Source organism: Bemisia tabaci, chromosome 5 (assembly GCF_918797505.1).
Source record: "Bemisia tabaci chromosome 5, PGI_BMITA_v3".
NCBI classification, from domain to species: Eukaryota; Metazoa; Arthropoda; class Insecta; order Hemiptera; family Aleyrodidae; genus Bemisia; species Bemisia tabaci.
In genome coordinates, this window is record NC_092797.1 from 25,244,204 (window position 1) to 25,264,630 (window position 20,427).

Genomic DNA, 20,427 nt, shown 5'->3' on the forward strand with positions numbered 1-20,427 from the left:
GACGACGGTAGACGTACTGGCGTCGCGGTACAGGTGGACGAGGAAGGGCCGCCGAGACCGCCGCGCCGCCTTGAAACATCTGAAGGGACTACAGTATAGCAGTTTCTTTCCCTTTATCCAATAAAATTAATAATTTTGTTCACTTTTAACACAGCGATTACCAAGGAAAAAATCAGCCTCAGACAGGAACGGCGTATAGAGGAGTGAGTTTATCAATAGGTCCGACATGAAATTTGTGGCTAAAATCTCAAATTTAGATGTTAAGTCACGAATTCAATTTCAATTTGTGTTTCTGAAAGGGAATTTTGGGGAAAAGCCAACTGAGCCATTCTTAAACTTTTTCGTCTAATATTTTCAATGATAAAAGCTTTCAAAGTTTTCAAATTGTGTCCGACTCCGCCGTCATCATTGATTCTGTCCCGTGTTCGGCGACACCTCTGACTACGCCTTGGAAGCATTAGTCGACCATATTGATACTTTTGCCCTTCCTAGAGTACCTATATTGAGAGAGTATGGCCACTGGGCCCCATGGAGAGGCTTTGGACCCAAAAATAGCGGTGCTTTCTTTTGGTTTTTGTGGATGGGAGGGGGGTCATAGACAACTTTTGACGGTTACCACCAAACGTACTTGCTGCCAACCTTACTACATTCAAGATAATTTTTCTCAAAAATTGCACACGATTAGTCTTACAAATATGTAAAGAAGTCGCGAGTGCATATGAGTTAATTTCTCGTTACGATAAGCAAAGAAAACTACATTTTGAGTCATTGAACATTACATAAATTTATGGCGTCCGCCTTTTTTGGGTCCTAAGGGCTCCATTCAGCCTAAGATGGCTGAGCCAATCAGAGGTCGTAACTCCAGTGGCCATACTCTCTTAATATAGGTACTCTAGCCCTTCCGGTTAGAGGAAGTATTGTCATCGTCCAAGAAAAAAAAAAGTTGACATTTCATCATTTCTAGAGGGGTTTTTTTTTTCACTTTATGAGCATGCAATTCCGAATAACGTTTTGTTCGTATAGCCTCCATTACACTGAAAAAAAAATTCCGGCCGTGGGAGCCGCAATTACGGGCTATATAGACATACCGTCCGTTCTGGGCTCAAAGGCCGAAAATTCCGGCTGCTGGAGCCTTAGCTTCGGCCGCTGAACCCGGACCAATCGAGCTACGCCTCTAGCAGTCGGAATTTTCGGCCTTTGAGCCCGGAATGGACGGTATTTCTATTTAGCCCGTAATTCCGGCTCCCGCGGCAGGAGTTTTTTTTCAGTGTATGGGCTCCCGAAGCTTGAAATCAGTCTCTTAATGGGGTTCCTAGAAATGCCCCCCGACGGCGCTGAATGCTTCACACGTTTTTCGTATTTTTTGCTGTGCAACGAAATTTGTGCCCATTGAATTTGTTGACAGAATTGTTACCTAAGGCTAAAATTTAGGGTTAACTCCGGCCAACGTCTCTCGTAAACGACGCTACTTCTCCAAATATTACAATCGGCAAGGCTAAGGGGCCTTTCAAGTATTGCGTAAAGCTCCTTTCCCGTTTTCTTCGACCCGTCCCCCCTTTCCCCATGTAATGCACTCGTAACGCAACCCTACACTCCCCTCTTTTGTTTCACTTAACGCTGGCCGGAGCCCCCCCCCCCTCCCAATTTAAAAAAATTGAGAAAACAGCTTGAGAAATATTCTGGCGTTTCTTTTGTAGATTTTTCGCTGAAATAAGGAGTTAGTAGAGAGGGTGGGAGTAAAAGGGACACGCATTGCGCCAACTGGGTCACGCGCCGTAATGATTCTTTCGGGAAGGGTGGGATTTTCAGTTTTTTTGCACTCTTTGCCGCAATCACATGCTGAATGTGGGAGCTGAACGTGGCTTGAATCTGGAAGTCATCGGGCCTGTCAGTGATGCCTGAATTTTGCGCGTGACGCGCAAAATTCAGCAACGATTCTCAGCGACCATCGGATAAGGTCGGATTTGTCTGAACTATTCGAATAGAATTGATATCTACACATTTGGATGAAAATAAGTCGAATCAGTGAAGTTTCAGCTGTTGAGCGCTGACTGTTGACTGCCACATTCAGCTGCCAAATTCAACGTGTGACTGCCGCATTTCATTCAAAGTCGCCCCCCCCCCCCCACCGGCTCGAATTTGTAACGTAACGCTGGGATTGAAGCCCCTCTCTCCCTTGTGACGCACCATAATACTGGCTCAAACACCCCTCGTCCCCTCCCCCTAGGCCCCTAAGTGAGTTACGAAATGCTTGAACGGCCCGTAATCTCGAAGGTGAAACTGCAGCTATGCGCATCTCAGCGTGTGGCCCTGTTATCTTCCTGTCACACTTTATTTTTTACATGGGAAACAACTGAATGCCATTTATTGAAAACTTCAGTCATTTTTGTTCTGTGTGTACAGAATAAAACTGAAAAAACCCCAAAAAACTTTCAGCTTAAAGGGGTAAGGGAGCCAAATTGTCTTGATAGGTACTTGTAAAAGGAAATGAAAAATAATACTTCACTGTAGATCGAATGTAGGCCCCTTCATTTATGAGTGATGCAACAGTCATGACGTTTACGTATGTTTATAGCCCTTGCAGTAGACCCCTTGCTTACCTATTTTCATTTTTATCTAAAGTAAACCCGGTACTAAACGGCCCATGTTACAAAAAATATTTGTCGTTTTGGGCCTTGAAGTGCTTCTAACTTTTTGAAAACTCAATGGATCTTGATGAAACTCTCCCACTTTGTAGGCCCAATTTAGGTCCGTCAGTAGACACCAAGATTGTCGGAATCCGTGCCGTCGTTTCGGCTGCAAGGTTGGCTGCCACCTTTCTCGTTTGGACGCCTTCCACTGTTGTCGAGTTTAGACTTTGTCCGGGGGTGGCTACCGCCACCCATGATTGTGTGATAATTTTAAGCTGTAGCGTTGGTTCCGTCCTCTTTTAAGGAATAAAATCCGACCGGAGATTCTGAAACACTGCAATCGAGTGAAGGATTTTCTCAGTTCCATTGTCCACATTAGAATTACCCCTGTCGTAAAAAAATCCTTACCACCTCAGTGTGAAAACAGTATTTACCTATGGGCTTTTTCCTACGTTTTAGCGCAGTGCGCGAAACTAACCTTTCAGTTCAGGAGTCATTTAGCACATCAAGCTCGATTTTCAAGGGCCATTGGATATTTTTAGGGGCCGAATTCACTTTTTGCCTATATGTCAGGGCGCATCTAGTGAAAATTTATAGACGCAACGTCTATTAGTCACAGAACTTGTAGCTGTAACTTGGGGAGAAGAAAAGCTCTAGGAATTAAATTGAAATATGTAATGAAATAAATACACTGAAAGCCTTGACTTGTTGTAATGAAGGTTCTCAGTTTTCTAAAATTCAAACGGGTTTTTTCCTTATTATTCAAGTGGCTTTCTATTGAAAATATTAACGTTAAGGTCAGTGATGGACACTCCAGGGAAGATACAAAGCACCTCTACTTTCTTTCACTAGTTTTATTTATAAGTTAATTGTGATTTGGGTTCTTGAGGAGGAAATGTTAAATCGAAATTCCTCTTCATTCTATATTTGTAAGGCTTGGATATAGTTAAAGAAGGTGTTGGTCACTGGTGACTTTTCCTGAGAACCAAAAGGACCTCGATGGCTGAACGCACACGCACAGGATCTTTCCCGTCCCCTCGTCCCCTTCAACACTGATCCTAATAATTCTGTTGTGCCGCCGACCGCGGCGAAGTTGCCCGCGCTACTCCTTGCTTTTCGCGAGTTCAGTCGGATGCCGTGCGTCGGAATTTCGAAAAATTACCAAACAGAAAAATTCGTATTTTTTTTTTTTTTTTTTTGGGGGGGGGGGAGGGGGAGGAGGATGCAATTTTGAGGTGCCACGTCGCGTGTTGGCGCAAAGCCATTATTCTTGGGCACCATATGACCGATTTTTTCGACGCATTAGGCGGGTTGGCACCTGTGAGTTTTCAACAATCGTCTTATCTATGTGATTCACATAAAGTAAATCACTTTGTACAACAAGTACCTCTCTATTCTAAATTGCTCTTATATAGCTACTTTCCTAAAAAAGTGTCATCTTTCCTTTCTGATAAAGTTCGCCTTTTCTTCCTTTTCCAGACGAGTTGGAGGACGAAGAACCCTTATTCGAAGAAGTTGATCTTATAGACTTCTCTGATGCCGAGCAGTTCTCGGCCGAATCGGACGACGAGGGTACGTTGATCAAAACTATTTTCTCCATCAAGTTTGTCGTGTGAGTGAGATTAAAAGAATGTTTTTTTTTTCTTTATATGAGAAACAAAAATATATTATTGAAAATGATAGTAGCAACCTGATCATTTAATTCGCTAGATACGGGTGATTGATACGGCGTATCCATCTATTGGTGTTATATTGCTCGTCAGTTCATGATTGCATTGGCCCATGCAGAGAGTGAATAATGGACATGAAGGCAAGGCGCCCTTATAGTAATAGGTACTTATGAAGAAATGCAACTGCAGGGCCCTCGAGTGATAAATGTTTAGCAACTTTTTCAAAATCAGCGAATTCCTGAAAATAAATAAAACCACAGAATAGCTCATCAGCTGCATGTATACTGTTGGCGAAAAAGGTGAGGAGCGCGTGTTGTACGTAGAGGGCGCCGGATCAAATGAAGGGGCCAGTACGTGAAACAAATTTATGCACTTAAGCCTGCTGCCCGAAATACGCGTAAAAACTTCTACGATTTTAGGCCTCTTCTCAATTTTTAGTGTATTTTCCGAAGAAAATACACTATTGCATTCTCCCATGATGTCGGAACCAGGCCCGAGACCTTGTGAAGAGCACCGATCACGGGTCGTAGATCACGAAAATATATGCCATTCAAATTCATGTTTATATATATATGTATGTATATATGTATGTATGTAAAATCTTGTTGTAATCCAAATAGTCCCCCTCTACACACACATTTCGTTCCTCCACAAGATTTGAAAAAAGCGCTCCAGTCTCACATCAATGATTCCTGGGAAGACTACTGGATGAACAACGACAAAAACTTACTTCAAAGAAGACCTAAGCCATATGATAACACCTCCTTCAACAAACACCGCACCTGCGAAGTCCAAATTGCGAGACTGCGAATCGGCCATACTTTTTTCTCTCATTCTCATTTAATCTCAAAATCTCCAGTCCCTTTATGCTCTCTATGTCAACACTCCCCCCTTACAACCGACCATATTTTACTTTCTTGCCCTAAAACCTATGCCACACGTATCAAAATTCGAAGTTCCCTCCCTCTTAACATCCACCCTTTGTGTTCAGATAGTCCAATGGTAGTGACAGAAATTTTAAAACTCTTCAAGAAATTAAATTTAAAAATTTAAAATTGCCTAGTCCCCGACGTAAATAGCCTACACTGTTAAAAATTATTCTGGCCTGAGTGGCCTGAGTGAAATATTATGGAGCTATCCTGCCTGGAGCATCGAGTGACAAAATTTTGCGGTGAGTTAGATAGCTCGCTCTGGCATGGGAAGCTCCTTGTAGCATGTGTCACTCCAGGAAAGACAGATATTGGCTCGGGAGGGATACTTCCCACTCAGGGTGAGATATACTTAAGAAGAAACAGAGCTATAATTTTCTGCGCATCATCAACGCGCATTGACCGTTACAATCTTATTCTGGAATTCACGACTGCGACGGCGTCAGTCTCCAGCCAGTGGCTTTTGCGTGAACAGTGATTAGTTGCGACTCGTGAAGGTGTACAGCAAATTAAATTTTGTTTGAAGGCTTTCCAGGATAATACCCAATGGATCCCATACCAAAGTGTTCGCCGAGTTCCTAACACGACGGAAAATAAAAATTCGTCCTAGTAGAATAGTCTACCTCCAGGAATTTTGAAAACGCCGGTAAGGGCAGCAGTTTTATGAAACTAGGTTTAAGAGGAAAAATACATATTTCGTACCATTATACTGCAAAGTTGTATCTCTTTCTCTTTTATCGCTTCATTCCTTATCGCTTGTTGATTTGCATGTGCATGGTAGTTTATTTAGATTATTCCCTATTTAAAACCATCATGTTGCTCCCGTTAATGGATTGTTTGCTTTTAGTTGTACTTCCTTGTCAAGTATCTGTAGTTTCCTTGGTGAAGGTTCGTTATGCGTCTGGACGTGGCACTGTATGCCGAAAAACCTCAGGTGTATTGAATAAAATTTTGCAGTATAATTCTACGAAATTGTCATTTATTCTTTTTAGCTCGTATGATACTTTTGGGCATCAAAGCCTGATTATATGGGTATGGCGTGGCGTCCAGTAAAGTTAGAATTCTGTTATCGTGTATATTTATTTTTTAAGCTTACACTGAATTTATGTTCACAAAATACTTAATATCTATAAAACTTTTCTTTTCTAAAAGCGTTTTCGAAATTACTGGAGACAGCTGTTCAGCTATGACAAATATTGATTTTCCGTCGCGTGTTTGCAACTCAAAAAACACTTTGGCTCCGAATTTGTGGGATATTGGCCCGAAAGTTCCTCAAACACGATTTGATTTGCAGTACAACTTCACATCTTTTCAAAAAAAAAGAACATACATTGCAGTTACAGGTGGAAGGGAAAGGCAGAAGAGGAGGGAGGGAGGAGAGGGAGGGGATGAGAGGGAGGGGAGGAGAGGAGAGGGAGGGGAGGAGAGGAGAGGGAGGGGAGGGGAGGGAGGGGAGGAGAGGAGAGGAGAGGGGGGAAACGGATCGGGGTATGAGACGGATGCCAGGGGTAAGGGGAGGGCAGTCGCCAGCGACGCAGCCCGTCCTTATGCCTGAGTTACTTTAGCTCAGCATTTCCATACTTACGTCGAAGATTTTCAACTCCGTGGAAATTGGCCCTGAGCGATGAGTGACTTCCGAGCGACTTCCTTATATAGGTCGTGCTCTGAGCTAATTTTTTTTAACAGTGTAGATGCTGATCGTCGTTAACTAAAACTAACTAACTAACTAACTAACTATATGTATGTATGTATGTATTTCCTCCTTTTTTTTGAGTATGCTCTCTTGCTGACAGATTGACGACATCTTCAACAACACGGTTATGCAGCTAATTCAAAACTGTCAAAAATGGAGATACGCACCTCTCCACTTTCACCATCGAATGCCTTGACTGCATGTGAGTTGTCGCTTCGAATACGCTGTCGACGGTATAATTCCGAAGTCACGTATTTCGTGTGCGGACGTCAACAACGTCCGCTTCTTTTTTTATTATTTTAAAGGAGGAAAAAATGGCAATTCCTTGAAATCGATGGTGAAAGTGCAGAGGTGCGTATCTCGATTTTTGACAGTTTTGAGTTAGCTGCATAAACGTGTAGTTGAAGATGTCGTCTATCAGCCAGCAAGAGATTATAATCGAAAAAAATCGAGAAGTCACCTAAAGCCGTAGAACTTTTTTCGCGTATCTCGGGCTTAAGTGCAGGAATGCGTATCTCGTTCAGGCCTGTTCATTTTCCGGCGCGCCTTACGCACAATCAATCACAACGCGCGCTCCTCAGCAGCGTTTCCCGCCAACACCGCACATCAGCTGATCAGCTGTTCCGTGTTTGTTTTCAATGGTTTTCATTTATCTATCTAAAAAGAAAGTTGATGTGGATAAATGTGGACAATCAGGCAGTCCAGCATGCATAATATCAGTGAATGCTGGTGATAGGCCGATAGACGAGGGGAGGGAGGGGGGACTAGGTACTGATACTTGTCATTATTGTTGCATACGCTTGTAATTGAAGGCGGATTATCACTGGAGGGCCCACCAGTATCATTTCTTCATAGGTATCTACTACCTACTAGCAGCTCGCGGCGTTCATGTCCATTTTTACTCTCTGTGCCAATGCAATCATGAACTGATTGAACTGACGGTTCATCACAACAGTCAGTTTTATTAGAGTCAATCCGGTCAAACAATGCTGCATTTAGTGTATTGGATCGACTAAAGCTTCTAAATAAGTTTTAAGGTTGAATAAATTCTATTTTTGATCTTAATGATCAAGAGTAGCTTCAAAACGCTAATTGCAGAAATGCGTATCTCGTAATCTAATGTCAGTTTCCAATCATATAATGCTTGATCTGGCCGTATGAGGTCAAACTAAAGCTTCTGATAAAGAATTGTAAGCATGAAACCTTTTTTCCAGTTTTTAAATGATCAAAATCCGCCAACAATAGGTTTAAAACATTAATTGCAAAAATGCGTATCTCGTGATAAAGTGTCAATTCTTATAGTACCGAAAACGCGAATCTCGGCATTTCGGCCGTATTTTCTAACAGCGCGAGAAATTATTCAAAATATTGATGAAGTCTGAAAAAGCATCTTATTCTTGCTATCCTCAAGAACTATTACCCTTCTAATGACAATAAGGAGGAATGTAGACAGTTTTTTTACTCTCCTGAAAAATCGTGTTTTCCGAGATACGCACTTCTGCACTTTCACCATCGTAAATGCTCTCTGAGTTTGCTTGTCACAGGGGAGAAAAATCACGTAAGTTTTTCATAATTGACATCGCGTACTTTTCTGTTTAAAAAATAAATTTCCTCCACGAAGTGTGCAACGTTACAAACTGAGAAAGGACTTGCACAATCGCGTTTGAAGTATCGACCAAGCAATTTTATGTTCATATGTATATGAGGAAATGTTTGAGATATTCAGTGGTTTCTAAAATTATCAATGTATAAAAATCGGAAAAACAGGAAGAATTGGAAAAATTAGAGGATCATTAGTAGTAAAAACTTAACCTGCAAATGTTCATTTTTTTGGAAATAATATGCAATTATTTTTATTGTTCTCTGTTTTCAGAAATTGACCTGAGATAACAACCTCAGAGGAGATCCCTCCCCTCCCTAGAGGGAGATCTGACTTTCTTTTTATTTTTAATGTTTAATGTAAGTCATTAATGTAATGTAAAGTTATTTTAAGTCTCCAAAAAGGAGCCCTCCCCTCCCTAGAGGGAGATCTGACTTTCTTTTTATTTTTAATGTTTCATGTAAGTCATTAATGTAATGTAAAGTTATTTTAAGTCTCCAAAAAGGAGCCCTCCCCTCCCTAGAGGGAGATCTGACTTTCTTTTTATTTTTAATGTTTCATGTAAGTCATTAATGTAATTTAAAGTTATTTTAAGTCTCCAAAAAGGAGCCCTCCCCTCCTTAGAGGGAGATCTGACTTTCTTTTTATTTTTAATGTTTAATGTAAGTTATTAATGTAATGTAAAGTTATTTTAAGTCTCTAAAAAGGAGATATCAGCTGGAAAAAATCAAAAAAGCAAAGAAAAAATTACCTATTAAATCGTTGGCCTCTTTTTTTCCTGAATTCTTAACCTCTTAACTCTTAACCTTTTGCAAAATGATGTCAAAAGAAGAAAGGAACCAAGTCTCATCAGCTATTGTCAAATTTAATCGGGCAATTTAGTTGTTTATATGAAAACGGCTGTGCGGATTTATGAGCAAATTTCAAAAATTATCTCCATAGTACGATTTCAAAAATTATCTGCATAGTACGAAGCAAATTCCTTCAAATTTTCAAATAATCCGCACAAACCTTCTCTTGTAAAAAATTAAATTGCCCACTTTTTTTTACAATAGCTGATGTGACTCGGTTCTTTTCTGCTTAACGCGGCCCAATTGATAACTGAATCGAGGTATGCGGAAACGTCCGATGTCCATTTTTTTGGATTTTGAGTTTTTTGGCCTAACGTCATCTTCGAGGGTAGGCGCATCTATGTGTAGACGGATTTGACCTGTTTTTTTGTTTTTTCGCCCCCATTTAGGGGGTCGAACCTCAAAAGTATGCGAAAACGTCCGATGTCCATTTACGAGGGTCATCCAATGAGGTTCCCTACCTCTTATCTTCCAAACGGAAAGAGATAAATCAAATCGGTAAAGAAGTTCTTATAAGGCATACTCTAAGCTTTAAAAGAAGCTCAAGTTTTTTAAAATTGGTCGAGGGGTTCGCGAGGAAACTTAATTTTACTGCGACAACTTCCTGTCGCCGCGCGCCCACCTTTGGAGTCTGGATGCGCGGAGAGTCGATTATTTCAGACTTGGGTTTTCGCCGCTAAGCATCATATCAAAAAGAAATTTGAAGGTTTTTATTGAGTAGACCTTACCTTACTTTTTGACGTAGTCTCCGCCTCTGTTTTGACATTTCTGGTATCAATATTGCAGCTCCTTGATGCCTTCCGCGTAGAGGCTGGCTCTTGTCTTGGCAGCGGAATCCGTCATTGACAGCGCTCTGTACTTCCGAATCATTCGGATTCCGCTTTCCACCGAGGAAGTTTTTCAGCTCAGTGAACAGACGAAAGTCACATGAGGCTGAATCGTAAGAGTACGGAAGATGGAGGGAAATTTTCTTATGCAAAGCACCTGATTCGGAAGTGTAGAGGGCTTGTCAATGACTGGTTTCGGTGCCAAGACAAGAGCCAGCTTCTACGCGGAAGGCATCAAGAAGCTGCGATATTGATACCAGAAATGTCAAAACAGAGGCGGAGACCACGTCAAAAAGTAAGGTAAGGTCTACTCAATAAAAACCTTCAAATTTCTTTTTGATATGATGCTTAGCGGCGAAAACCCAAGTCTGAAATAATCGACTCTCCGCGCATCCAGACTCCAAAGGTGGGCGCGCGGCGACAGGAAGTTGTCGCAGTAAAATTAAGTTTCCTCGCGAACCCCTCGACCAATTTTCAAAAACTTGAGCTTCTTTTAAAGCTTAGAGTATGCCTTATAAGAACCCTGCCGGAAAAGTACCAATTAAATCCCAAAAAGTACGGGATCTTTCGGCTCTCACTGAGTACTTGCCGAGTGAGTTTTTGCCATTTTACAACGAGCTGCAGGGTTGGCCAACTTCAGACGATGTTCCTAGCAGTGGCGATGAAAGCGAGGCAGAGACCGAGGCCGAAGATTGAGTAAATGAATAGTGAGGAATTTTATGTCATTTCATTTTTAAATTTATGAATTTTCTACATATTATGTATCTAATTAGTTTTTCACATTGAACTCATTAAGGGGCCCACATCAAGAAGCCTTTATCAATCATACTTTTATCTGTAGTATCTATATTTTCTTGAAAGTTATACTTTTGTACCGTCTATCCCTGAAGTTTCTTTTTAATTATGTGATTTTAATCTTGAAAGTTCACTTTTATTTTTATCATCTATACTGTATCGTGTATTTTTATTAAACTGACTACATTATGAAAATGACCACAGTGTTGCATCAAATAATGAGGATCAGTCTGCAACATCAGACGCTGACTATCAACCATCTGACAGTACCTCTGATGACAATTCCTGTGATGAAATCCATTCTCCAGTCCCCAATGAAACTAAAAGAAAGAAAGAAAACTCTCAACGAAAGGAGAAATATTAAAAAAACTCAGGAAACGTAGATGCTTCAAGTATAAATGACCCACCAGCAGTTGAAACAATCGTTCCTTCCACATCAGTTGCGTCGAAAAAGAAGAAAATAACGAAGAAGCGCACCAAAAAAGTATCATCAGATGTCATATTGCCAACGATTTCGAAGGAGAAAACTAAGAATAAAAGAGTTTTCGATAAGAGACATTGCTGTCTGTTTTGTCAAACTTTTCATTATCACATTGTCCGGCATTATGAGCGGTGTCATAAGTCAGAGCCTGAAGTAAGGGATTTACTTCTCTTACCAAGGCGAAGTCGGAGAGGTGAAAGTAGAAATGATCGAGACCATAAATTTACGTTGCTTCTCCGCGAAGGTGACCTTTATCATAATTGTTCTGTATTGAGCACGAAACAAGGAAACTTATTGCTGGTAAGGCGTGCCACTGAGATGGATTCCAGGCTGTATACTTATGCGGATTACACGCCATGTCCGTATTGTCTAGGATTCATATTGAAGAAAAACCTGAGCCAACATACTTTGAACTGTGTAGGGGTGTCAGCAGAAATGCAAAAAAGGAAAGCGGAAGGGCATATAGAAGATATTATCTCCAAAAGTGAGGCTCTTTTGGGAAATTGCTCTGCCATATCAATAGATCAAGAGTTTTACCAAAATATTATGACCCGTATGAAAGACGACGAAATAACTGGCATCGTAAAAAATGATACTTTGATTTTACATCTAGGTGCATTCCTATACGCTAAATTCAACGTAACGCAAAAAGAATATATTAGACAATCAATGCGTATGCTTGCCAGATTTTTACTTGAAATTCAAAGCATCGACGAAAAAATTACTTCCTTGCCTATGTGTTTCGACCCTGGAAATTTTGATCATATTCTGCAAGCTGTGCAACATGCCAGATTTTTACTTGAAATTCAAAGCATCGACGAAAAAATTACTTTCTTGCCTATGTGTTTCGACCCTGGAAATTTTGATCATATTCTGCAAGCTGTGCAACATTTATGTATTGCTGAAAAGCGGAACTTAGAGCGAGTTAATTTTCAAAAGGCTGCACTATTATTGAAGCTGGGGCCATTGTTAAAAAAAACGAGCACCCTTCACAGAGGTATGTGTCTCAGGCAACTGAACAGCGAGGACCCGAAGGTAAGAGAAGAAGCAAAGCAAGGTAACAATAATGCGAAAAATTTCATCGAGTTAATGGAACTGGAGTGGAAAACTCGACTTTCATCGACTGCCTTGTCTAATCTAAAAGAGCGGAAGTACAATTGCGGTGAGTTGCTCCCACTTACTGAAGATCTTATGAAGTTACGAGCTTTTGTTGATGCTGAATTGAATCGTGTACTTAAGGAACTGAAGGAGAGTATCACTATCCCACAAAGCAGGTATTTCAGCGAACTTCTACTGGTCAGTGTTATTTTGTTTAATAAAAAGCGAACAGGTGAGGCAGCAAAAATGAAACCAGCGCACTATGAGAAGCGGCCCAACTGGCATGAAAATTCAGCCGATGAGTTGAAAGCAGCCATGTCACCCTTGGAAAAAAAGCTTGGCGAAAATATGGCTGTTTTGGACATACGAGGAAAACATGATAGGTCTGTCCCTGTTGTATTGACGAAAGAAATGCAGGAAGGAATTGAATTCCTTTTAAAACATCGGACTCAGATCGGAATCAACAAAAACAATCCTTATATTTTTGCTATTGCAGGATTTGATGAAGCCCATTTACGTGGTCATGATTGCGTACGTAAAATCTGCGGTAAATTACCCCTGGTAAAACCTAGATTGATCCAAGGCACAAAATTAAGGAAATATATTGCCACCGTTACACAAATCCTCAACCTATCAACAAATGAGACAGACTGGCTCGCTCGCCATTTGGGTCATGATATTGCGGTGCATCGTGACTTCTACAGACTTCATGACTCAGCAATCGAAGCCACCAAAGTAAGCCGAATCTTATTGGCAGTTGATTCTGGTCAGGTGAACAAGTTTGCAGGGAAGAAACTAAATGAAATAAATTTAAATGGTAAGAATTTTTAATTTTCCATTTTACATTGCTTGATATGCCTGTGAGTAACTTTTTAATCGCAGACTATGACTTGTCAGTTTTCTATTATGAAAATGATGGAAAATGCAGCAAGATATTTTTTTACATTAAGATGTTGCACAGTTGCTCAGGACTCCCCCCCCCCCTTCTTTTTTTAAAAAGGAAATAAAAAATTAAAATAGAATGAGGGATTGGTGCGTTTACAGGGATTACCTACCTATATTACGAAGCCGCTTATATCCGGGCAAGGTGGTCAAGTAATTTCGTTGCTTGAATTTTTAAATGCCTTTTTTTAGCCCCCTGGCTTAAATAAATCGGTAAATTTTGATGCTATAAAATCTTTAAAGAAACTGGAATTTTGAAAAGTAGAGGACCCTCATCACAGTGACTGAGGGAAGCACTGGAAAAAGGGGGAAAACTTTATTAACATAACTTGCCGGTCCTGCTCACTTTAAATGAATTTAATTTTCAGACGGAAACACTCACTTGTGTTTCCGTCCAGTTATATCTTCTCTCTCACAACTTCTATATGTGTTCATCGAATTATTTTTACGGATGAATAAATTATGATGCCAAGTATCATGATTTCAGATTTGCCAGACTTGGACAGCGAACAACCTGCAGTGTCCGTAGATGTCTTCTTAAATGATGATAATGAGGTATGCGAGAATGAACCCGTTGCCAATGAACCAGGTGAGAAAAATTTCGAAACAATGTCATACATAGGTACTGTACTTTGTTTCATTCTTATGTCCATTCACTTCTTGATGATTGAATAGGCCAATTCAGTTCTCTGAAAATGAAATTGACCCTCTCCGATACTTAATCCAGGAAAATAAGCCGAAAAAGGGTTCATAGTTTGCAAAAATCCCGGGTAGTAATTTTTCATTGATTCCTATGTAATTTTTGACGCTAAATCCGAATTTTCCAAAAATTTATCTGACGACAAAAGTAGTTATTTTCAAAAATAAAGCTCGTTAAAGTTCCTATAAAAGTGTTTCTATTCACCTATTTACTCAAGGCAAAATTAAGCGCAATGGCGGGCGCCGAACTTTGAAAAATGAGCGAAAATTGCGCTTTTTCCCCTATGTCTCCTTTTCTACACGTCCGACGAGTAATTTCTGGACGAATTAAGTGAAGATGATAAAATTTACACTAAGTTACATGAAGTGATGTAAAAAATAAGGATCCCAACACATTCCAGTGTTGCCAAAATTACCTAAAATTGTTTTTTGGCTGTTTTGGACCATTAGTATTGCCTCTTTAGAATGGCGCAAGCTCGCTTTGGAAAGCCAGATTCAGCGCTCATGCATGCACCGATACTGTTAGCGCTGCTTGTTGTCATGGAAACGGAGTTCCCCATGATATTAGAATCGTTCCGTTGCTTTCGCTATGGGAGTCCCTATACCTCTGCGACCTTGAGCGTTTCGCCCAGTCTCCGATTTTTGGTTGATTTTCCGATGTATCAAAAACCGTTGTATTTTTTAGCCAATCATGTCTCTACGTCAAGTTGTGTTGATTGCTAAAATTCGCTTTCAGCGAGTTTTTTTCCACCTAGAGATGTCGTGTCTGAATTTGCCTTCACATAGTGTCCCGTAAGACTTGCGTGCTTAACTGTTTCCTTCGCATAGAACACACTGAACTATTTTCTTAGCATAAGAGAGCACGTTACACAATTTCCTTTGCAAAAAGCTATGCTATTAGTTGGTTTGTGAGTTCTGCCGTCACATTCTTTTCCCCTTTTCCAGTAACCGACAAATCTCAAACTGACTGTTGGCTGATGAAGAATTTATGCACTCTTGAAATCACAAATCAGACACACTGAGTTTGGTGGTCTCAAACGATAATTACTTACGGCTTGTTGGTAAATAGAGAGTAAGGAGGGATTGGAACTTGAACCGAACGCAGGAATTATTTACTTGGGGATTTATGAATAAAAAAATAAAGGAAAGAAGAGAACTAAAATTTTCTCTTATATAAGAAACTATATTTAACCGCTTTTTTGCTGAATTTCAAAATTAGTTCAAAAAGTTCCAAAAAAGAATATACAAAAATAGGCAAAGTAAGATTTTTGATAAATAGCAAATACCCTTCTAAAGTATTAATTGTCATATTAGAAAATATTGACATAGCTTGTTGGAAGATATGTGAATGATCTGAATTGACTATACTTACCAAATTTGTTTGGCAATGAAATTTTAAAATTTTGTCCTACAGCTAAAATCTAAATTTTTTATATTAACGAAGTTTCGATGTACTGTCTTACCTAGCTGTAAACTGTTATGGTCAACTTAGCTTTTGTCGATATTTTTATGCCGGCATGTAATATATTATGCTGCGCATAGTTCCGTTTGATTTAATTCCTCATCCCCCATTCTCCGTCGCGATTTTTCATACCTAAGCCTTCCGTGCAAGATGAAATGAGTTTTTCTCGGATCATATACTCATACCTCAGGTTACCTTAGGTGATGAGGATTACAAATCACTTATAAATTAAAAATTGAAAATTCGGCACCTCCCTTTGGGGGAAATACTTATGTCCAAAAAATTACGCTCAAAAAATACAAATAGATTCTCCAAAAATTCTGTTGTTTTTCTTCGCTAGGGAAAATTTTGTTGCGAAAACTTAAAAGATTGGTGTGATTGGGTTTTCTTTAAGATAGAAACAGTAGAATGTAAAGAATACCCCACAACGGAGATATATGGCAGTACGGAAGTTACACGTTGACGTGCAGGAGCCTCTGCAAAGTGGAAAGTAAACTGTATGGTCCTGGTCCATCTCCGTCTGAGGAGTTGACTTTTCGCATTGAGCACAACGATGGGCCTCTTCTACCATCTCTCCGAAATCCCCAGTTCAAAAAAGCTGTATCCTCCAGCTTCAATTTATCAATATCAAATGCCGCTGATTGTTTTTGTCGTTTATCGAATGGTTCTATTATCAAAATAGAAAATTTTGCATTGTCTGCACAAGGCGAGAAAGTGTTGATTGGTCGGAAGTTTCTAGATTTAACATCTTTTTACAGTGATCCGCACATTAACAGTACTGAGTTAGGTGTTTACAAAGGGCAGAGGTTGTCAAATCATCGGTTTTGGGCTGTTTTTAAAATCTCTGAACAATATTTTGGAATCCCTGATGGTCAAGGCAATACGGTGTTATTCCCTTTGTTGCATTCCTTAGTGTGAAAAGTCCTTCAATATCTTATTAAAATTCTGTTAGGACTTGATAAAGTCCTATACAAAAAATTTGATAGCCAGCGTGCACGAGTCTTGCATACAAGTCATATTTTTTAATTCTTCCACGTACAGAGTCCCATCTCTTCGCCGTGATCTGGCGGCACTGGTACCTCGAAGTATATATCGCACGATACAGAAGAAGCTGGATGGTTCTAATGTAGGAGACATACGGTGGGATTCGGAACGCTTTTATTCATGCGTTGATAAATCTGATAAAACAATTTACAGGCAGGATGTAATCGTGAAGGTACGTATATATTTCGTTGATTTTAGCCTTGACCACTTAGTATGAGAATTGACAGCTTGGTTTTTTTTTCATTTTTCATTGTAAAACTTTTCACCTTCTTAAAGACGTTAGCATTGTTACAATGTGATTGGAACCGGGGGTAAGACTGCAACGTAATTCTATTTCCTTTGACATAATTGTGGCATTAATAGACGTCAACCTAATTACGTCCTAGAGATACAATTAAATCGACGTTTCCCCTTAAAACGTCTACGTCAAACTTATGTAAAGCAATAGGAATTTGACACTTATTTTATGACACTTATATTAATATTTTCTTTCCCCGGACAGGATGATGATTTTACTTGTCCGTTCTACATAGAAATGTATATATGTTTTCAGACGATCGTCCAAGTTGAACGTTTCTTGAGAAAGCGGTTCAACCTATCGAAAGGCCCCACAGCAGAGAAAATCCATATTTATTACTTGTCGAACGGTGATGCCAAATGGAGAGTAAAAGCATTTTCCGAAATTAAGGATCGCCGGCTGTGCTTGACCAACATTATAATGTCAACCAAACCATCAAACTTCTATTGCAACGTGGACCCCGTTGGGCAATACAAAATGGGGAAAGGAATCACCAGGAGTAAGCCCACCATCCCGAGGGGTGAACTCGCACCACATGATAAATACACACGAGTTTCTGAAATGATGAAAATCACGGAAGCGACACAGGAAGAGAAACCACCATCTCGTAAGTATATTTCCATTAGTGACTTGTGATTGTCAACATAGGTACGTTGTAGGCTCCTCTCTTCAAGGTGTGATGTAAAAACTCCTCTCCAAGGGGTGAATTAAAAACTTCTCTCTTCAATGTGTGATTTAAAAACTCCTTTTTCGAGGGGTGATGTAAGACTAGACGTTTTGTTGCTTTGTCTTCGCGAGAGGGGTCCCATCATTCCTTAAGAAACTGGATTTTAAGCCTTCGCCTACAACTAGTGAACTCATTTTTCGTAGGGAACCGTTTATCTTCTGAAATCACCTCTTATTGCAGACAACATATTATTTTAAAAGCAATTTTTCTAACGCCGATCCTAGTTATCTCATAAGAGTAAACCACGTTTCTCAGTTAGTGGGCGAGGAGAATTTCCATTTCACTCCTCATAACGTAGAAAGGACCCTACAACAAAACGGCAAAATCGGCCTAAACACGGAATCGTACGATTTTCTCAGGGATGATAGAGGGTCTTCCCAGACACTCAAAACTGGTCATATTTTTTGCCTAACCCCCAGGGAAAAGGGGGGAGAGGGGGTCAAAGTCAAAACCTTTAAATTAGCATAACTTCTCAACGGTTTGTTGTAGAAAGATGATCTTGGTGTCAAAATTTCCAGAAAAATGAGAGCTTTTAGAATACATGTATGAAATTAATTAAATTTTAAAATTTGACCCACTTTTGGGGCATTTTACAAGGTCCCCCTTACGTAAATTTTCGTTTTTTGAGATTTTTGGTTGTTCGGTTCGCACGGATCAAAACAAAAACAATTTCAAATGAAAGTAGAGCGTTTAAGCTTTAAAACAAGCCCAAGATGATCTTGGGGAAACGATTAGAAGCGGAGTTATGAGTCTTCAAAGTTGACGTGGCGCGCGGGAACCTTGTATGTTCCGAGTCTCAAGGTCACCTGCGCGCCCCGGACTGCCTGCAGGTTGCAAGTTTTTGTGTTTTTATGCTTCTGTAGGTCATTTTTAATGTAAATCATTCAATGAAGATAGTTTAATCAGAATTTTTTAATTTTATACAATGGGCCTTCGGCGAGGTACACCACATTAACGTCAAAAAATTTTAACTGCGTTTCAAATAGCCCCCTCAAGAATAACTGAGACTTGTTTTGAAGCTCAAAGCTCGTCTGCTTCTACGAGAAACTATTTGGCTTTACCAAGTAGTCCAGTACCACATGTGCATCCGTGTGCAGTTTCGTGGGTAAAATTGTTGTGATATGTCATTCTCTTCTTTAGGATGTCTAGAATCAGAATTTCGATGGTGTCAAGTTCAAAAATTGAAACGACGCCCAGAATTCAAGATGGCGTCCAAGATGGCCGCCGCCATGGTGAAAGATTTAAAGTTTGCGGATAGCGTCGAGTCAGATGTCGATACCTATGTAAAATGACACGAGGAATCCGAATATCACATTTAAAAACACCCCCGACCCAAAGGAGGGCTCCAAATCCAAGATGGCGGCCAAAAATACCACTCAGGGGCACTAATTTGCCTATACGGGTCCAAGTGCATAGTGAGGTATCAATTATTAGGTTTTCGGGGTCGTAGAGTCCGAAAATGAGGTCCATTTTTCGCTGCGGCCCTCCAGAGACCCTAAAATCAAATATGGCGCCCAAAATGGCCACCGGTTTTTACGGCTGAAACACCAATTTAGCGCAGCTATGATAAGCAATACGTTCAAAATTTAGTTTTGTGGGGCAAGGAGTTCGAATACGAGATCAAATGTTTATTCCTACAAAAAAATTAAGCCTCCGAATCGAAAATGGCTACCGACATGGTTGCCAGTTAGAGGCGCAGGCCGGTAAATGACTATTGATATTAAGGGGATTTGCCAAAGGAGCTAGGGGTTTCGATAAGGGCCGTTTTTCGGCCCATACCCTGAAATTCTTCAATTTTACGATTTTTTTGCTTCTTGGGAGTCTAAATTTTACGGAATGTGTCATGCTTTTGTCATTTTCGGTCTATTTAGGGGTCTAATGCTGGCCTAAACATGAGTCTGAAGGCTAATTTTGGCGGAAAATTCGGGTTTCTTGGCATTCGACGCGCTGCGCCCGCTGTTTCATGACGATCAAATATCATCGGAGGAGCAAATTTTCCTTCAAGTATGTTCATTAAGGGTGTAAGATATAGTCATTCTGGCCAACTTTCGTCGATGGCAACCCTTGTGCTCAGTGTTCGAATCTCACAGGCGCCAACGCGCCAAATGCGCCTAAAACATCGGTCATTGCTCCTAATAAAGAAGGCTCTGCGCCAACGTGGCCCTTAAAAATTGCCCCTTTAAAATCTGAATTTTCATTAGGTGATCATTCGAAATTTTCAGCATTACAATTAGTGAGAGCTTCTTCTATTCTTCACGATTTCATCCTTAGTGCTTTTGTCTTCACCAAGTCACAGCTGCCTACTAGTTCTGTTACGAAAACATCTAAATTTGCGTCTAATTTTTCACTAAATAAGCCGTAATATATAGGCAAAAAGTCAATCTGGCCCCTAAAAAATCTTCAATGGCGCCTAAAATTCAGACTTGATGCGCCCCATGGCTCCTAAAACTCAAAGGTGAGTTTGGAAAACTGCTTGCGCTCATAGTTAAAACGAAATTTTTAGAATTTACTCGTTTTTCATCATTATTTAGATGGCGTCTAATTAGATCACAAATCTTAGAAATGTGTAATCTTATTAGGCGCAGTTCGAGGCTTCCATAGCGCAAATTTATCATAAAATGCAGAAAAATTACGCTTTCGTACCCTTAACACAACATACTTTCGAATTGTTGCATTTAACA

At 40.1% G+C, this 20,427-nt stretch overlaps 1 protein-coding gene across 1 annotated transcript; it reads left to right on the top strand.

Annotated features, from left to right (window-relative positions):
* Nucleotides 1–12,341: 12,341 nt before the first annotated feature.
* Nucleotides 12,342–18,797, top strand: LOC140224607 (uncharacterized). The gene is made up of 2 exons (XM_072300466.1): nt 12,342–13,391; nt 14,004–18,797. Exons 1-2 carry the CDS (start codon nt 12,476–12,478, stop codon nt 14,189–14,191), a joined length of 1,104 nt encoding a protein of 367 aa, XP_072156567.1. The 5' UTR covers nt 12,342–12,475; the 3' UTR covers nt 14,192–18,797.
* The last annotated feature ends 1,630 nt before the right edge of the window (nt 18,798–20,427 follow it).